General features: G+C 45.1%; 1 protein-coding gene across 1 annotated transcript; it reads right to left on the bottom strand.

Moving 5' to 3' along the window:
- Window positions 1–2,618: 2,618 nt before the first annotated feature.
- Window positions 2,619–9,561, bottom strand: piga (phosphatidylinositol glycan anchor biosynthesis, class A). The gene is made up of 7 exons (XM_084442795.1): window positions 9,449–9,561; window positions 8,565–9,098; window positions 7,301–7,571; window positions 6,306–6,438; window positions 6,018–6,150; window positions 4,542–4,748; window positions 2,619–3,603 (listed from the first exon to the last, which is right to left on the bottom strand). The coding sequence occupies exons 2-7, from the start codon at window positions 9,030–9,032 to the stop codon at window positions 3,310–3,312; spliced, it is 1,506 nt and encodes a 501-aa protein (XP_084298921.1). The 5' UTR covers window positions 9,033–9,098; window positions 9,449–9,561; the 3' UTR covers window positions 2,619–3,309.
- Window positions 9,562–22,841: the final 13,280 nt, after the last annotated feature.

Raw genomic sequence — 22,841 nt, 5'->3', positions numbered from 1 at the left:
TCCCACCCCCCCCGCCAAATCTTGAACTGCTCCGCCCAAGGGCGTGTCATGGTACATGACATTACATTACAGTAATTTAGCAGATGCTTTTATCCAAAGCGACAAACAATAATTGCAATTAACGTAGGAAAAGCCTATGTACTGTACTTGCCAGAACTCACAAGTGCATCTCCTTTCGAAAACAAGTGAGTAAGAACATAATCTAGCGCTGAAGGCAAAGTGCAAGAATAGCAATCTCAAATACAATAGGTGCTTAAGAGGGTGGATCGTTGTAGTACTGGTATAGTAAATGGACTGCACTTGCATAGCACTTTTATCCAAAGTGCTTCAGAATGGCCTCTCATTCACCCATTCGCATATTCACACACCGAGGTGCTAGCCTGGTAATTGGGAGCAATTTGGGTTTCAATGTCTTACCCAAGGACATTTCGACATGTGGTCAGGGTGTGCCTGGAATCGAACCACCGGCCCTGCGGTCATTGGGCAGCCCTCTCTACCTCCAGAGACACAGACGTCCCCACCCAAGGTATCGTTTAGGATATCTGCATTTTAAAAGATAGGGTTCACACTAAACAAACACTTCTACACCAACTCTCTTTATCACTGTCTCTCTCTCTCTCTCTTTCTCTCTCTCTCTCTCACAAACACACACACAATTATAATGTGCCAGCACCTCTAGTTTCATACTTAAGCTGTGTGGTTTGTTTCTGGAGAAGGGTCTCTGTCTCTTGGAGGTGAGAGCTACTGGACTACCGCCCGGTGGCTCTTACCTCCGTGATGAAGTGCTTTGACAAGCTGGTCAAGGAACACATCAGCTGGTCAAGGAACACATCTGCTCCTCCGCTCCTAGCCTGTAAGATAGTCGCTGACCCTTCTCATGTACTGCATGAGGAGTATGAGCTCCTATCCTCTGGGAGGAGGTTTAGTCCCCCGGTGCAGGGTAAACCGGTTTCACAAGTCGTTTATCCCTGTCTCAATAAAAATCCTCAATAGTGATAAATAGTGAGCAGGCTGAGACAGTAGGGACTCCAAGTGATATGCATCTTCTGCTCTATGATGTGTTTTGTGTTTATTGTTTTCATCACATTGTTTATTTATTGTTATTTGTTGGTGCTATGTGGCTCCTCACTAACAACTGTGTGTTGACTGTCTACTACAGCATGTGTGTGCCCAAGACAAATTTCGCACATTGTAAGACAATAAAGTGTATTCTGATTCTGATTCTCACTACCCAGCACTCTAGACCCCCTACAGTTCGCATACAAACCCAAGGGGAATGTGTCGGGTTATGTGAGACTGCTGTTCATTGACTACAGTTCAACTTTCAACACTATAACCCCACCCAGACTCGACACCAAGCTCAGGGTCCTGGGGAAAAACGACACCCTCTGTAAATGGATCTTGGACTTTCTGTCAGACAGACCTCAGGTGGTGAGGGTAGGCAACCACACCTCACCCCCACCTCACGCTCTACATGGGAGCCCCCCAGGGCTGTGTGCTGTCCCCACTACTGTACTCCCTGTACACGCACGACTGTACAGCCACCATCGACTCTAATGCCATCGTCAAATTTGCTGACGACACAGCAGTGATAGACCTGATCACCAACAATGATGAGAGGGCCTACCTGGAGGAGGTGGGGCTCCTGACCTAGTGGTGTCAGGAAAACAACCTCCATCTGAACATCAGCAAGACAAAGGAGATGGTGGTGGACTTTGGGAGGAAGCAGGAGAGGGACTACTCCCCTTAACGGGACCCCTGTAGAGAGAGTGAACAGCTTCAAGTACCGTGGCGTTCAGATCACCAAGGACCTGACATGGTCAACACACATAGACACTGTGGTGAGGAAAGCACATCAGAGACTGAACCTGAACTCAGAAATGCAGAGCTTCCCAGTGGTATGGTCATCAGAGCGTAGCCTAGGGGGGGGGGGGGGGGGGGAGGGGCACATGCCGTGGTTTGTAAGAGGATCGCTCAGAACTGTCAGGTAACCCTGCCGTCTGATCCAGAAAGAATAATTACACTGCATAGTGTACACAGACATCAACGACTCTGCTTTCTCCTTGTTTGGAAACATGAGGTGATTCTGAATAGGCTATTCGTGTTTAGAAGACAAACCTGTTTTGTGATAAGGGAATACTCAGCTCTAACGACATGCTAACAGGGACACACTGCCCTCGGCCTTGGAATGCCGTCCCTATCAACGCCCCCCCCCTCCTCCCACAGCTGGCTTCTGATTCACCGTTTTTTTTATTTTCGCTTGTCCCATAAACACAGACACAAGGCCAGGGCTGGACACTGTGCTAGGATAGGAGGGTTAGGGCTGGACACTGCTAGGACAGGAGGATTAGGGCTGGACACTGTGCCAGGATGAGAGGGTTAGGGTTAGAGACCAGAGGTTAGAGTTAGGAGGGAGCATTGGGCTAATCACTGAACAATCGTCACAATATACTCCTGACCAAATATGCTTCAAATACTATGATGTGATATATATGACATTCAATAATAAAGAATATTGGTCCACCCTGGTCACCCAGCATCACCTATAAAATAAACAGAAGGGGACAAAGAATAAAGGAGAGTAGTTTTATTTCTCTGAAACAGACCATGGTCCAGTTAGCTCAGCATCATCCTGCTCAACACCCTTCGTCAGCTCAAACAAAATCCCTGAAGAATACATCTCCGAAAGAAAGAAAATACAAGTTTCATAAAAATAAAAATAAAAGTTTAATACAAAATAAAGTTAACTTTGCTGTGATATGAAGCATAAATGGGAACAAGGATTTTGGTCGAGGTCTGGATCCCCCCCCCTCCCACATGCTATATTTGCTCTCTCAATGGCACACTGGCTTCCTGTGTCACTGCAGGAAGAAGCACCACCTCTCTGTGTTCAGTGCAATTCATACATGAGGAACATACATGTAGTATAATACAACGGTCAAAACTAAAGTGAAGGCGTGCTTTGATTCCCCAGGTTCACTCCAGGATTGTATCTGTATCTCCTGTGTGTGAGATGAGTCTCAGCCCTTCCCTTGTCCACCCCTTCTTAACCTGAGCTAGAAAACCTGCCGTCACCTGAAGTTGAGAGGCCCTTAGAGACAAACTACTAACGCTTCCTCAGATATATACAGTGCAGTGACGTCTGCTGTTAATATGTTCATGTTTGTTGATAGCTAGTTGAGCATCGACAGATCACCTATAAGGGGGACTTCCCATGGTGCTTAAAACCCCATCCTACTGTGAGTATTTGAGTGAGGCTTCATTAGTAGTAGCGTCAGTGCGGGGCTGGTGCTGCCGTTGGTGCTATGGTCATAGCCTGGTCTGGTCCACACATGGCCCCTCTATCCTCATGGCACTTCTAGATTTAGTCATTTTTGCACCGTCGTCCGAACCCCTCCTCCACAGCCCCTGGGGGCCGGTGGCGTCCACGGCAATGTCCATGAGGCGATCTGGGTGCAGCCACTGGAGGAAGAGCAGGAAGAGGAAGTCGAGGACGGCCACGAAGGAGAAGATGGCGCCGGCCACGGGGCCACAGTGAGACCGCAGTCTGAGCAGCCGTCTGTCCAGGGGGAGGACTTCCTGTCCCACCACCCTGTCATAGACCTGGGGAAGGAGACACACCAGTTAACCCTGTCATAATCACCCTGTCATAGACCTGGGGAAGGAGACACACCAGTTAACCCTGTCATAATCACCCTGTCATAGACCTGGGGAAGGAGACACCAGTTAACCCTGTCATAATCACCCCGTCATAGACCTGGGGAAGGAGACACCCAAGTTAACCCTGTCATAATCACCCTGCCATAGACCTGGGGAAGGAGACACACCAGTTAACCCTGTCATAATCACCCCTCCATAGACCTGGGGAAGGAGACACCAGTTAACCCTGTCATAATCACCCCGTCATAGACCTGGGGAAGGAGACACCCAAGTTAATCCTGTCATAATCACTGTCATAATCACCCGGTCATAGACCGGGGGAAGGAGAATAGCCAGTCTGCGCACTGTGCGCATGCATGCTGGAGCAAGTGGGGAAGCTATTTAGTGTCTAAAGACGTTTCTAAAGATCACATTACAGAGGCATGTGAAAAACCACAACAAGCCCTCGCTCTATGTAAGCACAACTAGCGATTCATAAAGACAGATTGATGAAAACAACCGTTTCGCGGCAGAAAATAGATTTTTTAGAAGCTGCACTCAGTGCCCCGTCCGCTGCCATTACATGGATATACTTGGCTCGCGCTGGATTTTAAATTTCTTCTACAGGCCTCCGAATTACACCAAAGTTATCTCGGTGAGTCAAACGTCTTATAATATGCCGTAAATAAGGTCCAGGTTGTCAAAAATGTCATAGACCTAGGAACGGAGACATGTGTTAACCCTGTCATAATCACCCTGTTATAGACCTGGGGAAGGAGACAAAGGAGTTAAACCTGTCATAGTCCCCCTGTCATAATCAACCTGTCATAGTCACCCTGTCATAATCAACCCGTCATACCCAACTAGTCATGTCAGATCAGTGGGGGGTGTGTTGGCCTTGCCTTCTCCGTCCTCTGGGCCACGTTCCTCCAGGTGTAGAGCGCTTTCACGCGGGTGTGGATGGACATGGGGGGCGGCACGGATCCCGACCGCTGCCTAGCGATGACGCACTCCAGGCCAGCACACAGGGAACGCACGTTGGGCTCACACAGCGTGATCAGGTCCTCTGGCAGGACCTCTGGGATACCCCCCACCCGGGTACTCACCACCTAGACACGCGCACACACCCACGCACGCGCACACACACACACAGACTTTGTGTCATGTCCTTTGCTCACGCTTTGCTTTCATCCCTGGTCACTCTCTTCCTTCGTCTTTCTCCTTCTCCCCCTCTCTGTCTCCCTCCTCTCTCTCTATAGCTACTGTTAGAGCCAATTTGCATGGTTCAGTGCTATATTTGATATTTCAATTATTTGTATGCATTTCTGTATTTTGTATGCAATATGTATTAATATTTCTATGCATTATGTCTCACGTGTAACTGGGTTCTTGGTAGCAGTTCCCTGTATTGCGCAGTAGGTGGCTCTACCTGTGAGTAGAGCGGAAATTGATTACCTGTCTATATAGTGTGTATGGTCCTGATGACATGTGGGTGTTTGTTACCGGTGAGAGCAAACAAGTTTCTGACCGTCATCGTCGTCGTAGTTAATGGTTGCGCTTGCCAAGGTATCCCGTTTATTGATCTTTCATGCAATTGTGCATTTGGATTTATTTGTGGTATGAATAAACACTCATGGATTATCATTGCAACGGACCTGTGGATCAATCGTCATTCATCTGGCAAGTAGCCCATAGCCTACAGACGTGTCAATTAGATGCCTAGCCGGTTTCAGCCTCCTCATGGCTTGTAGGTTTGTTGTTTTTTAGTCCCAGTAAATCAAGCCGGTACAGCTACATTGTGGCAAAAAGAACTTGGACCATGTCTGCTCTACTGCCCCAAAACAACAGCTTGTTCATAATAGGCCGTATTATTATTTTGAAAGGGCATATGTCAAAAACTGTGGAATGTAAACAAAACCGGAGGCCTTCGTCATTTTAGGAGACACCTTGTTCTATTGCAAGCAAAAATAACTTTCTGTAACTTATTAACTGTAAAAATGTGTGCTATTTTCCTTGCTAAGGTCAACTCATTAGCTAACAGATAAGGGAGCTAATACTGTTTGAACTACCACATTTATTTACCGTCAATTACTCTTTCTCGCTATCAACAGAACGATCAAGGTGCAAGTGTCTCCAAATGGTGTACATTACATTCATTTAGCTGATGCTTTAATCCAAAGCGATTTACAATAATTGCACTTAACATAGGAAACGTCAGTGTACTACTTCTCGCCAGAACTCACAAGTGCATCTCCTTTCTAAAACAAGTGACTAAGAGCATAATCCAGTGCTGAAGGCAAAGTGAAGAAAAGCAATATCTTAAGAGGGTGTACATTCAGCAGAAGTGGCCCGTCCACTTAAACTCAGCGAGCACCCACCTGCAGGCCACAGCTAGCCCCCTCTACGATGGCCATGCAGAAGGCCTCGGTCAGGGAGGTGTTGAGGAAGATGTGGCCCTGCACCAGGACCCCTCTCACGTCCTTATGCTCCAGAGCCCCCAGCAGACGCACCCTGGCGGGGTTGGGAGGCAAACACATACAAGATCAACCCAGGTTAACACACACACACATGCGCGCACCCGTGCTCACGCACACACACACAGACTATAAAATCAGCCTGAACTACAACAGCAATCCAGGCACACATGCTGTGATATACCTCCCTACCTATCATGGAGCTGGTATTTCTCCCTCACTTCCTCCAACACAATCCTCTTAGGCCCCTCCCCTCCAATCAGGAAGTGAAGATCGGGATGTTTGAGACAGAGTTCTGGGATGATGCCACCAAGGAGATCTATACCTGCAGGGACACATGGGACCCGTCAGTTAGCAGCACACAGACGCATGTGGATCATCTGCAGTCCGCAGTCCACATTCCATACGAGTCACATTCTTGTCCTACACAAAGTGGTCCGTCCACGCACTCAGTCTCACTCACGGACTCACTCACTCTCACTCACACACTCACTCACTCACTCACTCACTCACTCACTCACACACTCACACACTCACACACTCACTCACTCACTCACTCTCACGCACACTCACGCACACTCACTCACTCTCACACACACTCACGCACTCACTCTCACTCACTCTCACGCACACTCACGCACTCACTCTCACATTCACTCACACACTCACACACTCACTCACTCACTCACTCTCACGCTCACTCACTCACTCACGCTCACTCACTCACTCTCACACTCACTCACTCACTCTCACGCTCGCTCACTCACTTACTCTCACGCTCGCTCACTCACTCACTCACTCTCACGCTCACTCACTCACTTTCACTCACTCTCACTCACTCACTCACTCACTCCCACGCTCGCTCACTCACTCACTCACTCCCACGCTCGCTCACTCACTCACTCCCACGCTCGCTCACTCACTCACTCCCACGCTCGCTCACTCACTCACTCTCACGCTCGCTCACTCACTCACTCTCACGCTCGCTCACTCACTCACTCTCACGCTCGCTCACTCACTCACTCTCACGCTCGCTCACTCTCACGCTCGCTCGCTCACTCACACACTCACTCACTCACTCACTCACTCACTCACTCACTCACTCACTCACTCACACACTCACACACTCACACACTCACACACTCACTCACTCACTCACTCACTCACACACTCACACACTCACTCACCTTTGCGGTAGACGAGGCGGCTGACCACCACTATGGTGATGATCCCCTCTGGGCGCCGGGAGGGGTCAGGGGTGAAGTCTGTGGGGTCCACGGCGTTGGGGATGACGGAGACGATCTCCGGGTCGAGCGCCGCCCGCAGCACTGTGTTCTCCTTGCTGGTGTACGACACGCACACGATGTGACTGGTGTCACACAGCGACACCGTCAGCAGCTTATTGGTCAGCACCGAGCTCACATCAGCAAATCCGAAGAGAGAGTGGTCCGTGAACACCTGGAGCAGGAGGACGGGCCAGATCTTCAAGCATCTGTCTCACAGAGAATACTAAAGTTGTAGGACCATCTAAGAACTACAGGGCCAGGACTGTACGGAGAAGCAAGAGTTGAAGACGTCAGAATTATTGCTGCAACGGGAGCCATACTGATTGATTTACAACATTATTGTATAGCTTTTAAACTCTTGTTTTTTTACAGACGCCACAGTTCACTAATCTCCATCTCGTCCTTTGTTTCTCGGTTGGTAAATGGTAAATGGACTGCGCTTATAGAGCACTTTAGTTTTATCCAAAGCACTTTACAATGAAGACCTCTCATTCACCCATTTGCACACACACACATGAATGGTGGCAGCTGCCATGCAAGGTGCTAGCCTACTCAATGGGAGCAATTTGAGGTTCAGTGTCTTGCCCAAGGACACTTCGACATGTCGTCGGGCGGAGGCGGGATTCGAACCGCCGACCCTGCGGTCACTGGACGACCCGCTCTACCTCCTGAGCCACAGCCCAACCCCCGCCCGGTTTCTCTTACTCCTATTCCCACTTCCTTTCCCCACTTAGGATAGAAGCACCTTGTTCATTCACCAGGGGAACTGGGGCTGTCAGGAAAGACTGATCCTGAAGGCTAGGGTGATACTGGGGTTAAAGCTGCAATCATTGATTTTATTCACACTGTCAAAACTAATTAGAACCACCCGATATCAGATTATTTAACTGAGCCTTAACATCTTATAGCGTCCTACTTCAATGACTCATCCCTACCGGTTGCCCATCTTGTTGTTATGCCAGCATTTCTGCCGATGTTGTCAATAGCCGGCCCGTGCCTTTGCTCCGCCCCCCGTGCCTTATATGGCTCTGGCCATTCATTTCAGCTGTTCATTTGTAAACAAGTCTCTTACCTGTCATCTAACGGAATTTATTTGTAAAATAAAGCCACAGAACGCAGCTTTAAACCTGATTCTCCCAGACAGCGTCGGGAAGTCGCAACTCACCGTGTTCAGGCCCATGGTCTTGGCATGGAACAGTGCATCGTGGGCCATGGCGGAGAAGGAGCTGTGGGCGTGCACGATGGTGACGCGCTCCCTGACGAACACACAGCGCAGCAGGGGCAGGCTGTGGAAACAGGTGGTGGCCGTGGACTGGTTGTACATCACCTGCAGGGGCAGGTAGTACACCTTCAGCCCATTGGTCAGGTAGCGGACCCCTTTCCTGCCGCCGTAGGCATGGGTGGCCACCACCACCTTGTGGCCCTTTTCTATAAGACACTGGGAGAGCTGGTAGATGTGGCTCTCCACGCCACCCATGTTGGGGTAGAAGAAGTCCGATACCATGCAGACGCTGTGCTTGGAGGGGGCGCGGGTAGCTGCCGCCGGGTCCGGGGCTGGGGGTCTGTCACAAGTGGAGCCCCGTTTGGTCCCCGGGGGGCAGTGGGCGGCAGCCCCTCTTCTTCGATGGCCCATGGCGGTGGGGGCTGGAAACTGGGACTATGTAGCGACGGACGTCTGGCATGACAGGTGTCCACTCACCTGTATTAGTAGTACAACAGAAAGATACAGGTAGAACAACAGCCGGCTTTGATGGATGACGTTACATATCAGCATCGGTGCACAGCATAGTTTTGCTAGGCTCGCTTCTAGCTCTGGTCCAGGGCGGGAAGGTCTTCATGGACCATACATTTCACTGTCTCACTCAGTCTGCTCTTCAGTATCGACAGATAATATTATTTTCTCGCCGCCTCACTAGCTAATGACCAGGACCAGAGCTAGCTAACGTTAGTAGCTAGTTAGCTCGCAGCAGCCGGTAAGCTTGTACTAGCTAGGTGACAGATGGATCTCTGGTCTCTGAAATCCAGTTAGTTGCGCGATGATAATCTTACCGTCTGAATGAATCTTAATTTATTGTTTGTAATCCTCAAATGTCGTCTCACTAAAGACATCTTGCTATCAAAACAGTGAAAGCAACGACGACAGGGAGAACAGTCATTTCCCGGACGAGTCACTTCCTCCTGTCGCGCGAGCTCAGCCGTGTTGAAATGTGTTACTGGCACCTGGTGGACAGAGTCAGAAATGTGTTACTGGCACCTGGTGGACAGAGTCAGAAATGTGTTACTGGCACCTGGTGGACAGAGTCAGAAATGTGTTACTGGCACCTGGTGGACAGAGTCAGAAATGTGTTACTGGCACCTGGTGGACAGAGTCAGAAAGCCAAGAACTGCAATCATAAGAACAAAGTCCACGACATCACATTCCAATAGCATTTCATTTCTAGACTTCTAGATTTCTAGTTGGGCTGTTGAACAGGCAACACGTGTGCCCTGAAAATAAAGTTGGCGTGTTTTGTCTATACTCTACAAGAGCTTGTCAGTGAGGTTCCACTACATTAGCATCGCATGTTAATTTCCCATAGGCTTTTTTTATCCTTATATTTCGAGAATTCATGAACCCAGCTAATAATTTATCAGACGAATCGTGACCAGAAGTCCTTATGATAGAAGCCAAAAGTTCATATGATATTTGTTTTAAGAAAATCACGTTTTATTCGCGGTAGTATTGAGAAATACTACACTACCCACAATCCTCAAGTGGTGTTGTTACCATGGAAATGTGCACTCAGGAGGTAGAGCGGGTCGTCCATTGAAAGGGTCGGCGGTTCGAATCCCGCGTCCTCCCGACAACATGTCGAAGTGTCCTTGGGCAAGACACAACCCCAAATTGCGCCCAATGAGCAGACTAGCACCTTGCATGGCAGCTGCCACCATTTATGTGTGTGTGTGTGTGTGTGTGTGTGTGTGTGTGTGTGTGTGTGTGTGTGTGTGTGTGTGTGTGTGTGTGTGTGTGTGCGCAAATGGGTGAATGAGAGGCCTTCATTGTAAAGCGCTTTGGATAAAAGTGTAACTGTTATGGCTAGATCACATATGTATGTGACCAACTGTGACAAAGTTAGTCATGCCGTTAGATAAGTCGGTCTGTGGGATTTGGTTGTAGAATTCAGATCTGCGCTCTCTACTTCTGCCGTCACTGATTGGCTATGCGCTTACAGGCTTGTGCTTCAGGCGCAATGAGGATCTCTGAATAGTACGCCCGTTCTGAAGCCCAGTTGTGGGTAGCTCCTGGATGTTCTGGAGATCCACGATCATTAGCTGATAATTTGCTTTTAAGTTTTCATTCAACAATCAACAACTGTAGGCTACACACTGACGACACACATCACAGGTGGTGGACGACAGGTTCACTGTGCACTGGTTTCCTATCTGGAAATCTTCTGTCCTTCTCCAGCAATATGCTGACGTAGAAAAAGACTAAGCAATAGGCAGGGTTAACAATTATCTATGTTGACTGGAAAGTACCAGAACTTCACAGGAGCTCTTAGGGACCACACCAAAGTCTTCACTTATCGGCTACTGACACTATCATTACAGTTCATCATGGAAATATATTGTATTAAAGTTTGTTGGTGAAAAGATTTAGGGCCTATAATGGCAGCAACCAATTCTAAAACGTTGCTCACTCACACAGAACTTGCATGTCTAGAATGAAGGATCCGTTTAGCCTTCTCTGACACTCTTGGCCACATATCTCAGATAACAAGAAGTGCTCTTCACTTTGTGGTTGAGTGTACATTTATGTTGTGTTCCATTTGAGTTCCACTTGTGTCTCATGTGTCAAAGCCAGTGCATACAGGGAATCTGGTTTCATTCTCTAAAGAATGAGAATATTAGGGGAAAATCCAGTATCGGCAGAAGATTGCACAATCGGACCTGTCGTCAGAGGCTGAGGAAGTTACAGACCTATTTAAAGCTTTCTCACTCTCTACAGGTCACACACTGTTTCTGGGAATTCCCATTCCCATCACAGTCAAAAGGGAAAAACAGCAGCCTAAGCGCAATAGTTATTCCATTCACCCACAGGCAATAGACCAGGAAGAGCAATGCACCTTATATTTCCACTGCTGACTCTCTTGATTATAAAGAACGCCAAGTACAGTAGCTTGTTGATGTCAAGTTTACCAATTTTAAATCAAGTCACTATCATATTTGTGAAAGTGATACCCATGTGATAAGTGGGTAGATACTATAGGCAGGTACTTCCCCTATATCCCCCAGCATTCCCCTAGTATTCAGGAGGGCGAGTCATGAAAGTGACCTTTGCTCTCGTTGGAACACCCCCAATTAAAACAGGAAGTCTAATCACTTGGCAGATCTGTTAATCAGGATCAACTTCACATCAGTGCATATAACCAGACCAGACAGCACATAACATATTCAACTATCATGTTAGGGTTAAAGAACTAGTTTGGTGTTTATATCAGTGATAACACATTCAACTATCAAGTTAGAGTTAACCTTTTAAGCAGAAACTGGCTGCAACCACAGCGCAAGGAAAAGTACAAAAGACAAAATCCTGGTGTGACAGCTATAGGATAACAACACAGTCAGAGATTTGCCCTGTTCTTTCCTTCTTAAATGAACTAGTAACAAAAAAGTCATTGGCATTCTTTAATACATAATTGGCATAATTAAATCATGCTGTTAATGAAGATTGTATAGTCTACTGTAAGTTACACCATCTGTCAAGTCAGTCCTGTGTAAAGCTTGTAGAGACTGTCAATGTTATCTTTACAATTGTTTAGAAATATTAGAGCTCAACAAAATAAACATTGATGATGAATAGTCGCTGTGATTATACCACATTGTTTTATTTCAGATTTCGGTCAACAGTATATTGCATACCTTCAGTGCCAAGTAGCAAGTAGTAACCTATGATTATCTTATTACAGGTTTCCAACAGAATATCTCCATACATCCTTGTATTCCTCCTTGTAAAAGGCACAGATTCATCAGCTTTTGAGCACAACAGACAGCAATGTCCTGTATAGTTTTTTGGTACACAATTACAAAACATGACAATACTGTGACGTTTCATGAAGACAGTTGTGAAACGTTGAAAGCAGCACAGAGATCCTTGCACTTGCGGTTTATTCACATTACAAAAATTAAACACGACATACAATACTTTGAAAAAGGTCAACACCAAAAAATATTTATATTACAAATAGAATATGCTTTCAATAATTATTTGTACATTACATGCAGTCATTTAGCAGACACAGCAGCTTGCAGAACAGCACAGCAGTTCACTCACAGTCACAGTAAAGAGAGAGGCAGTAATAAAGTTAATCTCTAAATGTATAAAGCGTGGGATATAAATAACTTGTGTTCACTGATCGCACTGGGAAAACAAACAAATATGTTTTGAGGCTCCCCACGGCAGTGGCTTACACAGCAAATCAAGTTCAATGCTCTCTGTTCAGAAATGCACCCTGAACACCAGCCTACAGTTTCACTGCATTTATAAGCCTCTGCCTTAATAATAATAATAATAATCATCATCATCATCATCATCATAATAAACATGTATTTATATATCACCTTTCATACATTATATGTGGCTCAAAGTGCTTCGCAATTGTAAAAAAAAAAAAAAAAGGGCAAAATTAAATTTTTAAAAGTTAAATGATACATAAATACATAAAGGGGTCTTGTTGGCTGATGCACAATTATATGCCACTTAGAGCTTTGTGAGTAAAAGTACCTTGAAGTCAATTCTAAAGGAAACATTCTTGTTTTGGTCCATGTTCTTCCAAGTCCTACAGTATGTCTGACGATTGCTCCATCCATCCATCCATCCATCCATCCATCCATCCATCCATCCATCCATCCATCCATCCACTCATCCATCCATCCATCCATCCATCTATCTATCGGTCTGTCTGTCTGTCGGTCCATCCGTCCGTTTGTCCGTCCGTCCGTCCATCCACTTCCCTGTTCGAACCCTTTCCAGCTGACCTCTATTCTGACCATCTCTCTACCTAGAGCCTGATCATTCTGATTAATTAATTGTAACACATGACACAAGGCCAGCAGTTTGGAGCAGTGATTAGCAAGAGGATTTTTCTGTCAGGCGCTCAAAGCATTCTGGATAGAATACATCTGGAATCATTGTATCTTCTCTGAAACCAAACAGTTTAATGGTCTAGTTAAAAGGGTTCTGAGAAGGATCACTTCCATACACCGATTCCTCCTGTGGCATCACTTGACCCCATCTGACATTTAAACGGCCATGTGGGAGCTCCCCTCGCCTACACCACTTTCCAACTTGGGCTCCTTGTTGACACCAATAACACAGGGGACGTTTTGCTGTTTGGTGAAACCTTGCACATTTCTAGTGATGCTGATTAATATGCATTGTCTGTCCACATTAGTCCAACAGAGATATTCAGATTCATGGGAGATCTAACATATGTGGCCACGACTGAGAACCCCTCTTAGAAAGTTAAGAGACGTGAAAACATGTCTGCTTTCCCACAAACAAACTGCTGTCCCTCATCTTCAATATGCAGAAGCTTCCTCTTTTCAACCTTCCCTATCTTGTGGTCAATGTGTCTACTTCTTGATCCTTGTTCCCGTATTGCCAGCATCATCACCCTGGCATCATACCAAGAAAGGGCAGTGACCAGGCGGCGTCTGACTGACCATGGAGAGGAAACACTCTGACTGCGGACAATATCAGCATCCCCTCTGGCCAGAGGACAGTGGGAAGGTGGGGAGGTGCTGCCTTGTTCATTTCACAGAAATGACTCTGTTCAAGCAACGTCATGGCAAAATTAAGAATGTTGCTACAACTTGAAGTGAATGTTGCAACGCTGACCACAGGATCTGGGTCGTTTTTGTTTCAGGCTTCATTTCCATTCATTCAGAGTCATAGTACCTCCCTTTGATCCTCCTTTAGCCCAAGTCAGACAAGGAGGGCCGAGCTCTTCACACACAGGTGTGTGGCGCGTGTTCTCGGACAAATGGTGCCATCACCGTCTCCTCTCCTTCTGGCTGCGTTGGCTGTCGAATGAAACACACTGTGTCACATCAGTCAGCATAAAACACGAGCACACATATACTACTGGCTATATCACATGACTGTGGCTTTCCGCACCAGCAACCCATTGTATTGCTCCTTGCCTTTCTGGAGTTAATTATCCTTGATTCGATTGATAGAATCAGAATCAGTTTTATTGCCAGGTAGTTTTTATACATACTAGGAATTTGTTCTGGGCTGCGTTTCCCAGAGGCATCGTAGCGCTACGTTCATCGTAGCGCTACGATGAACGCCGTAGCTTACGATGAACGTAGCGCTACGATGCCTTTGGGAAACGCAGCCCTGGTCACTTGGTGAATAACACAGATGGGTAGACAATATTAGACAGGGTGCAAGGACTAGACAGGACAGCGCAAAGACAGGACAGTGCAAATGACAAAAGAAATGGCAAAATACAAAATGCTGTGTGATGTGTGTATATTATATACACTGTGTGTACAATGTGTTAATGTGTGGGTGATATTTTAATGTGTTCAGTACAGTCAGAGGTCATGTGCAAGCAGAGCAAAAGGGACCAAAAAACCCCAAAACAACACGGGCTGAACCCTCGTCCTTACCCTCCTCTGGCGTCTCGATCTCCAGACTAGCACGCCCGCCACCACCAGCACCACCAACAGCAGCAGCAGCAGGCAGGAGGAGACGGAGGAGACGATCATTCTCCTCTGGCTGTCCTCAGGGTTCTCTGGAGGGAAGAGATGGAAGACAGAAGGAGGCAGAGAAGCCGTCAGCAGACGGAATCCCGCACGGCGAGACGGTGTGGCCGATGGGGTGAGAGCGATCCGAGAGAAAAGAAACATCTCGGCCTCAACGGCACTCGGAAACCATGGGAGCCGACCTAGCTCTGGTCCAGGACGTATAGTGAGTTTTTTGGGGGCGTAATCCCTGTTTCAGCTCTCACTTACACCCTTGTCAGGGACAATCATGGATGTATTAGGGGACAATAGAATTCTTCATTACCACTTTTCACTCTTCCACTCATCTACAGAAGTAATATGCTTTCGTTACTCACTGAAGTGAAGGCGGGTTTCGGACGATGAAAGGCTTTTCTCCGCAGTGGCATGACTTTCCATCCCCCGCTTTTTGTATAAAAAGCACTTTTTTGCATTTAAATAGAACATTTCCACGGGTGTCCATTTCTTCTTCTACCTTTTCCCTGCAACACTATTCACTTACTACCAGAGTAGCCAGGAAAACATAGACAAAGAAAAGACTTTCATCGTTCAAAAACCGTGTTCACTTCGGTGAATAACTGAGGTCTAAAGACGAGTGGACAGAGTGAAAAGAGGTAAGGAAGAATATTGTCCTGACAGGGCGTGAGAGCTGAAATACACATGACACAAAAACCTCACTAGACGTCCTGGACCAGAGCAAGGAGCCTAGCATGTGTTGGTGAATTTAACCAGAAAGCCCAGAAAGCTGAGGTCAGATGGAGTGTGGATCTCACTACGCAGGCGGGAAAGCTGTCGTTTGGTACAGTATCTGTCATTCCTCTGCAGGCCAGAGGTCATGGGTCACTACTCTTGTGCTTGTATAAATACATTATGTTTCAAAGAGATGAAGCACACCTTTCTATGTACTAGAGAATTATGTTTGAGTTAGGGTTTGTAAAAAGCCTCAAAATACAGTAAATTCAAATGCCACAGCCTTAACTATACAGTACAATGCACTAACAAGATATTTCCAGCATATAGCATTGACAGCTGACACCTGCATGTAGGTCTACTGTACCTTGAGCACTGCTTCCCCCGGCTACTGAAAAAAAGAAGCATAAAAACAGAAAACATAAATCATGTTCAGGAATAATGTGAAAAATAAAAAAGAAAGACACCACAAATCATCAGGATTGTAAATACTGTATTACGCTGCATGTGAATGAGAGAGGAAGCCCGCATGTCACTGCATTATCTTTAGGCCTATTATGTATATAATTATTTTTATTTAATTATTTTTTGTTGTTGTTTTTGTGAATTCACAAATGTTCTCATTATTGTGAATCCATGAGTCTGTGTAAATTGCAAAACTATCAATAAACATTTAAGTTACAAAAAATAACATAAATCATGTTTTATGTGAAGAGTTAGGGTTTGTAAAAAGCTTCCCGCTGAGTGCACTGTGAACAGTTTCACTGATAGATAGCAGATGGACAGCATGCATCTCTGATTTTTGTTCAGCTTTTTTATATATGAACATGAATATGTTGTGGCACCACAATATATTTATTTAAAATATCAAATATTAATCACACTTAATAATCACAATTACAATATCAGGCAAATACTCGCAATTATAATTTTTTGTCATAATTATTACACTACAGTCATTTAGCTGACACTTTTCTCCAAAGCAACTTATAATAATTGTGCATCTCCTTTCTAAAACAAGGGACTAAGAGCATAATCGAGTGCTGAAGGCAAAATGTAAGAATAGCACACTCAAAACACAATAGCTGCTTAAGAGAGAATAATGCAGCCCTACAGAACAGACCCAGACTACAGCACAGTAGGCCAACCTGCATTGATCTCTCTTTTCCAATAATAAGTGGTGCCTGGGGAGCAGTTTGTTTGTCAGTTCAGTGTCTTGCTCAAGGACACTTTGAAACACGCTGTCGGGAACAGCTGAAGTTGAACCGGGGACCTTCCGATTCCCAGACGGCTACTCAACCTCCTGAGCTACTGCCACTTAGTACATAAACTTACATCAACATAAACTGAGATCAGAGTTGAAACTGCTGAGATAGGCGGACGGATCTGGGGATTGTGAATGGGGTTGCCGACCAAACTGTAACTATGGGTGCAGAATTGTCGTGTGCCCTAAAATGAATGAACTCTGATCCTTTTAGTTTCAAGGCTCTGAATGGTTCTGAAAAACTACCAGCTCTATCCGCTGTCTCAGGATGATCCTGTAGTTTTGGTATGTCTGGGTTTTCCCAGAAGTAATCTGATGTGCTACACTGATTAACGATTTGGCACCCCTGAATTAATTAATCTTGTGCCAGCATTGGTTTTCCATTTCACTCACCACACATTAACTCTCAGGGCATGATAGTATTAGAAACAACTCAAGTTGCTAATACACTTGGGTGACACTAGTGAATATTCTAGCTTTTCCTGCTTTCACCAGCATGTGCACATCTTCATACGTACAGTAAGTGTCAGGGTATTTGCAACTTGTTGTTGTGGGCTTCTTTTTCACGGCTAGCCCAATGCACAAGGGAGAAAAATAACAGACAAACATATCTTTAGGTTTACATTTTTTCAATAATGTTAAATCTTAACCAGGGCCACATATATGACTCTTTTATGACCTATGTCTACATACCTCGGCTGCAGCTGGAGTCAGAACTGGAGTTGAATGGTCCAATTCTCACCACACACTGGGGCTTTCGATTCCAATCATGTGGCAAGATCAGGTGGCTTCTTAGCTGGTAGAGTCCAGTGGACTGGTTCTGGTGGGCGGTTTCTCCTGAGGAGTTCTTAAGACTACCTTCATAGTTCCAGCTGATAGTGCCCTTTGGGAAGCCCCCTGAGGCCTGGCAGACATACTCCCTCCCCCCGGCCCCAGGCTGCACCGGGATCTGGTCCACGCACACGCTGTAGTTCGCTGGGCCGTAGAGAAGGGAGTGATTAGTAACTAAATAAGCAGAGTCACACTTTGTTGTCACTTTCTCAACTCTCAGCTGCTCCTGGGATCGGCTTCACTAGAGGTGTGGACCTATCGTAGGCTACTGTTGTTTACAAGGAAGTGTCTTTGGTTGCAGTAATATGTCTTTGACGGTAGCAGAGGTGTCAGACCTGAAAAGCAGGTAGCAGTGGTGTGCCTTGACATTGAGTATGTCCACAGATCACTGATTTACATGGCCCGAAGTCAGGGCTAAGTGCATCTCACGTTGCCAGAGACGTTCAGATAGTCTATCCATACATCTAAACCAACCTTATATCAAGGTGGGGCCTTTCTCTACAGCAGGAGTTCACTATTGGCATGACCTGCATGGGAACATAGTGATTGACCGTTTCACACATGTAGAAGGGAAAGCTGTGAGTGTGAATGTTCTCTCTAAATCTAACAGGTATTACTACGCCGCTCAGCAGTATTTCCTCCACCCTCACTTGCCCATCGCTGGGTATGATCTGAGGACCTCTGATTTACATGTGGCCACATCTATATGTTCCTATATGTATCCTTTTTGTTCATATGTTATATGTAGGTATGTATTTTATTTCTGACGGCCAGGTCATCATTGAAAATGAGAACTGGTTCTCAACTGATTTTACCTAGTAAAATAAATGTCAAATAAAAATAAAAAACATCTCATTAACACTATTGTCAGCTACGCCACCCAAAAGCTGGTGCGGGTGGCCAGTATTTATACTGAGGAGTTTAAAACCAGTTCATATTGATTACCACAAGCATTGTCCACTTTTCTGGCCACCTCTGAAGTGTAGTGTGGTGTGGAGATGTGGGTCATAATGTTCCTCAGTCTGCGCATGGCCAACAGTAATCACCAGGACTGAAGCCCAATTTATGCTTCGTCGAGCGACACTTTTCATAAATTAGGCTTAAGATGCAAGCACCTCTTGAAGGTTTAAATCCGCTGATGAGAATAATTTATTTGTACATGAATGAATGGATGGATGAAAAGATAAAATATGAATGAACGAACAAATGGATGAATTGACTCACCAGATACATCCAGAGTGATGTGGTTGTAGATATAAACCTTTTCCATGTAGAAGCTGCATCGGTACGTCCCGTGGTCTGCCACGGTCACGTTGAAGAGGAGCACAGAGCAGTTGTCTTTGTCCTGGTGCAGGAAGAGTTGAACTCTGCCCTGGTACTGGGGATGCTGATTCTTCTCAGGATTAATGTCCCCTTTTTTATAGTGGCTCACTTGGGCATCATCACCTTTCTGCCAATTAACAAATTGGTTCTCATTTCTGCCCCTACAGTTGCAGTGCAGCAGGACTTCCTGGCCCACTGTGCCCTGAACGCCTTTGCTTGTTGGAACCTCGGCTGCTGAGAACAAAAGGAGAAGCATAAAAACAGATGAAGATTAACGTGTTATTTAACAAATTATATTGACTGAAACATTGACCGAAACACTGGCTGAAATCTACAGTACATTGACTGAAACATTGACTGAAATCAATAAATAATGGAAAGTAACCATCTCACATTGATAGTTTTCTACTTTCTTTAGTTAGAATTGGGTACCTGCAGTATTGATTGACAGTTGCTATGAGGATGTATTGCTATGTTTCATAGCCTGCATAGCAGGGAAATAGTTAAATAGGGGTTTGAGGCTTCGGTGGTTGTGTTTGACAAAATGTTAGCCGTGTGAATCACTGGAATCGAAATCAGTGAAAATTATAAAGAGTCGGGCTTAAGGACAACTTTGGTTTCACAACCTTTTCAGACTTATCATAACAATCCCATTCAAGAACAAAGTTCCGCTTTTAATTCTCTCAAAGTCTGTTTACTCAGCATTAACACAACCGTTGTGATTGAATTTCTAATATGTTGTCTTCACCCTCATACCTCCACACAATCACAGAACGTGCTCACTCTCATTCACCCTCATACCTCCACACAATCACAGAACACACTCACTCTCATTCACCCTCATACCTCCACACAATCACAGAACACACTCACTCTCATTCACCCTCATACCTCCACACAATCACAGAACACTCTCACTCTCATTCACTCCCACATATGAAACACCTCCCGCAGATCACTCCCACAGTCTAAGTAAACACTGTTCACACACCTGCAGGCTTAACGTTTAAAGGTCACGTTGTTGACAGAATTAGATCAGATTTGATGATAGGTTATTGTCTTTTTCCGAGGCAGATATTTGTTTTTGGATCAGCATGCAACATTGCAGTACAGAACGACAGACGCACAAACAACCATAACAGAAACGGATTCTGATTCTGGTTAGAATGTGCACTCAAGCACGCTATTGTTAGGAAGGGGAAAGAGGGCTGGAGTCTGGTGTGAAGAAGCCCTTAGAAACATGTTCAATACACCATGAAGAAGTGTCTCTTAATGCTAAACAACCTGGAGAGTCTTTCCAGATAAAGTGATGCGATCTATCTCGCAAGGCCAGGGGAGATGAGATGAGATCTTACACCATTATGTGAACTCCTCCACCAAAAACAAACACACTGTATTGTAGTGTCACTCTTTTCTGTGGTGTCACCCCATGCTGTGGCACTATACAATGGCACGATATCTAACTACAATAGATCGCTTGGAACAGGACCAGCATCCAGTTCCATGAATTGTATGCGTAACAGGCTATATACAGTATATGTATGTAGATCATATGACAGGACAGGCTCCATAGAGTTTGCTGTTGATAACTTTTCAGTTGTCATACTGAGAGTGTGTGTGTGTGTGTGTGTGTGTGTGTGTATTTTACATACTCTGTATTCTATGTACCTACTACAATTAGTCCCTAGCTTCACCTTCTTGTTGTTCTGACTGTTGTAACACAACAATTTCCTCTCAGATAAAAATGAAGTTAATGTGAGCTTGTGAGATCAGGATGGTGTCACAAGGGTAAAATAAAGTATCCTGTCTTTCTATTTTTGGTGGATTACTGACACAGGTGTCGTGGAATGCTCTCTTCTCAAAGAGTTGCAGTCTTCATTGTACTATAACATCCCCACTGAATTGAATGATCTGATATGGAAATTATGACACGCTCACTTCCTGGTCCATAGTTTAATAGCTACATGTCTGGAAGGGGGGGAGTCTCTGTTCTGATGTGTGCATGTGTGTGTGTGTATGTGTGTGTGTGTGTGTGTGTGTGTGTGTGTGTGTATGTGTGTTCTGTGCTTTGCTCCATAACCCATGTCTGCCAGTACTGTGGGTAAGGGTGGGCTAGTCATGGTCCGGCAGACTAGGGTTAGAATGACTCTTCAATGGAACTCCCTTCAAAGGTTAAATAAAAAATAAAGGAATAAGCGTAAAGCACAGGGTTTCAGAGAACGTACCTGCCACAGTAAGCACAGCCAGCCACAGGACAACATGGATGGCAAGGTGAGCTCTGCAGATAAATGTAAATAAGACATATTACAATTAAACTAAACTTTATTGCAGACTCAGATAAATAACAGGGCACAACATACAATACAATGAATAACATACAAAAAAAGATCATGGTTTAAAATAATGTCTCGCAGAAGATACCTGTACCAGTGCCTCCACAACTTGGATTGGTAGCGTGTAGTACTAAAGTAGTACTCTGTCTTGGTTTGATAAAACCAAGTCGATTACATTTTCAGAGTCATTAAGCTGGCAAATAAATGTATACATGAGATTTCTTAAAATAGCTTTTTAAGTATCAACACATGCAGCCACAAACATTTCACTTGCACTGCTCCATCTTGAGTCTCTTAACTGTCTCTTGAGTAATGTTCTCATGGTGTTGTTATACTACTTGATGTCTCAACAAGCATGCTTTTTTGTAGTTTGATCACGAGTATGCATTAAACAGTAGGTGGTGTGCAATATGCTCTGAACAGAGACACCTTCACTCCATTTGCACACATGAACTTAAATGAGAGCGTGTTTGCTTGTGCATACAATCTGCGGCATTGCCTATAGTTAATATCATCATCATCTGTCATTGGTTCTGTAATAAAATGTCCAATATATTTTACCTTATTACAGACCCCAAGATTACTAGCAGACAATTTGAAGTCAGGACATTTTAGAAATGTGTCCTCTTTGGTTCTACAGATCATGACAACACTCTTGTTGGAATTATTGATATCATGTCCCACACCGTACCCAGTACATAGTAATAGCAATAGTAATAGCATAGTAACTGCTATATTTAAGGTGTTCAGCAGGAATATATATATCATTATATCATAATCCTTACCTGAAAGATTTCATATTCTCGAGGCAGCAATTACTGTGCGACTGTCATGTAATCCTACACCGGAGAGCGCTAAATTCATAGTGAAAGTAAAGTAGGCTCGTCTAACCTGCTGTCAGGAGGGGTTTGACGTAGACTTCCTGATCCTTATAAGGGGGGCACATACTCGACGAGTGCGCTCACACAGGCTACGAACCCAGGCGACAGTATAGGGAAATAGCCTATATTTAAGCCTATAATAGCCTATATACTTAAGCTACGCTTCAAGTGAGAAAAAGAAACGGTGCAATTCTATAAACTTAAAGCCAAATTCGTCAAATTAAACAGTTCCTATTATGGAATTCAAATACATCCGACACAAGACGTAGGCATAGGAGACAGTGTAGCCTACTCTCCACTAGATGGCACTAGGCTACTCTGCTAGCCATAGCCTACCTGGCAGGTAA

The sequence above is a fragment of the Borostomias antarcticus genome (genome assembly GCF_949987555.1).
Source record: "Borostomias antarcticus genome assembly, chromosome: 9".
NCBI lineage: Eukaryota > Metazoa > Chordata > Actinopteri > Stomiiformes > Stomiidae > Borostomias > Borostomias antarcticus.
Note: the sequence above shows the minus strand (reverse complement) of the source record. Positions and strands in the feature narration are given on the sequence as shown.

What these genes read in the sequence shown, in the direction of transcription:
- piga (XM_084442795.1), bottom strand. Translation starts at nt 9,032, where the DNA reads ATGGGCCATCGAAGAAGAGGGGCTGCCGCCCACTGCCCCCCGGGGACC. An exon ending in AAATACCAGCTCCATGATAG is followed by an intron (nt 6,151 to 6,305) that starts GTAGGGAGGTAT and finishes CAACCCCGCCAG; the next exon opens with GGTGCGTCTGCTGGGGGCTC. An exon ending in GGGCTAGCTGTGGCCTGCAG is followed by an intron (nt 4,749 to 6,017) that starts GTGGGTGCTCGC and finishes GCGCGTGTCTAG; the next exon opens with GTGGTGAGTACCCGGGTGGG.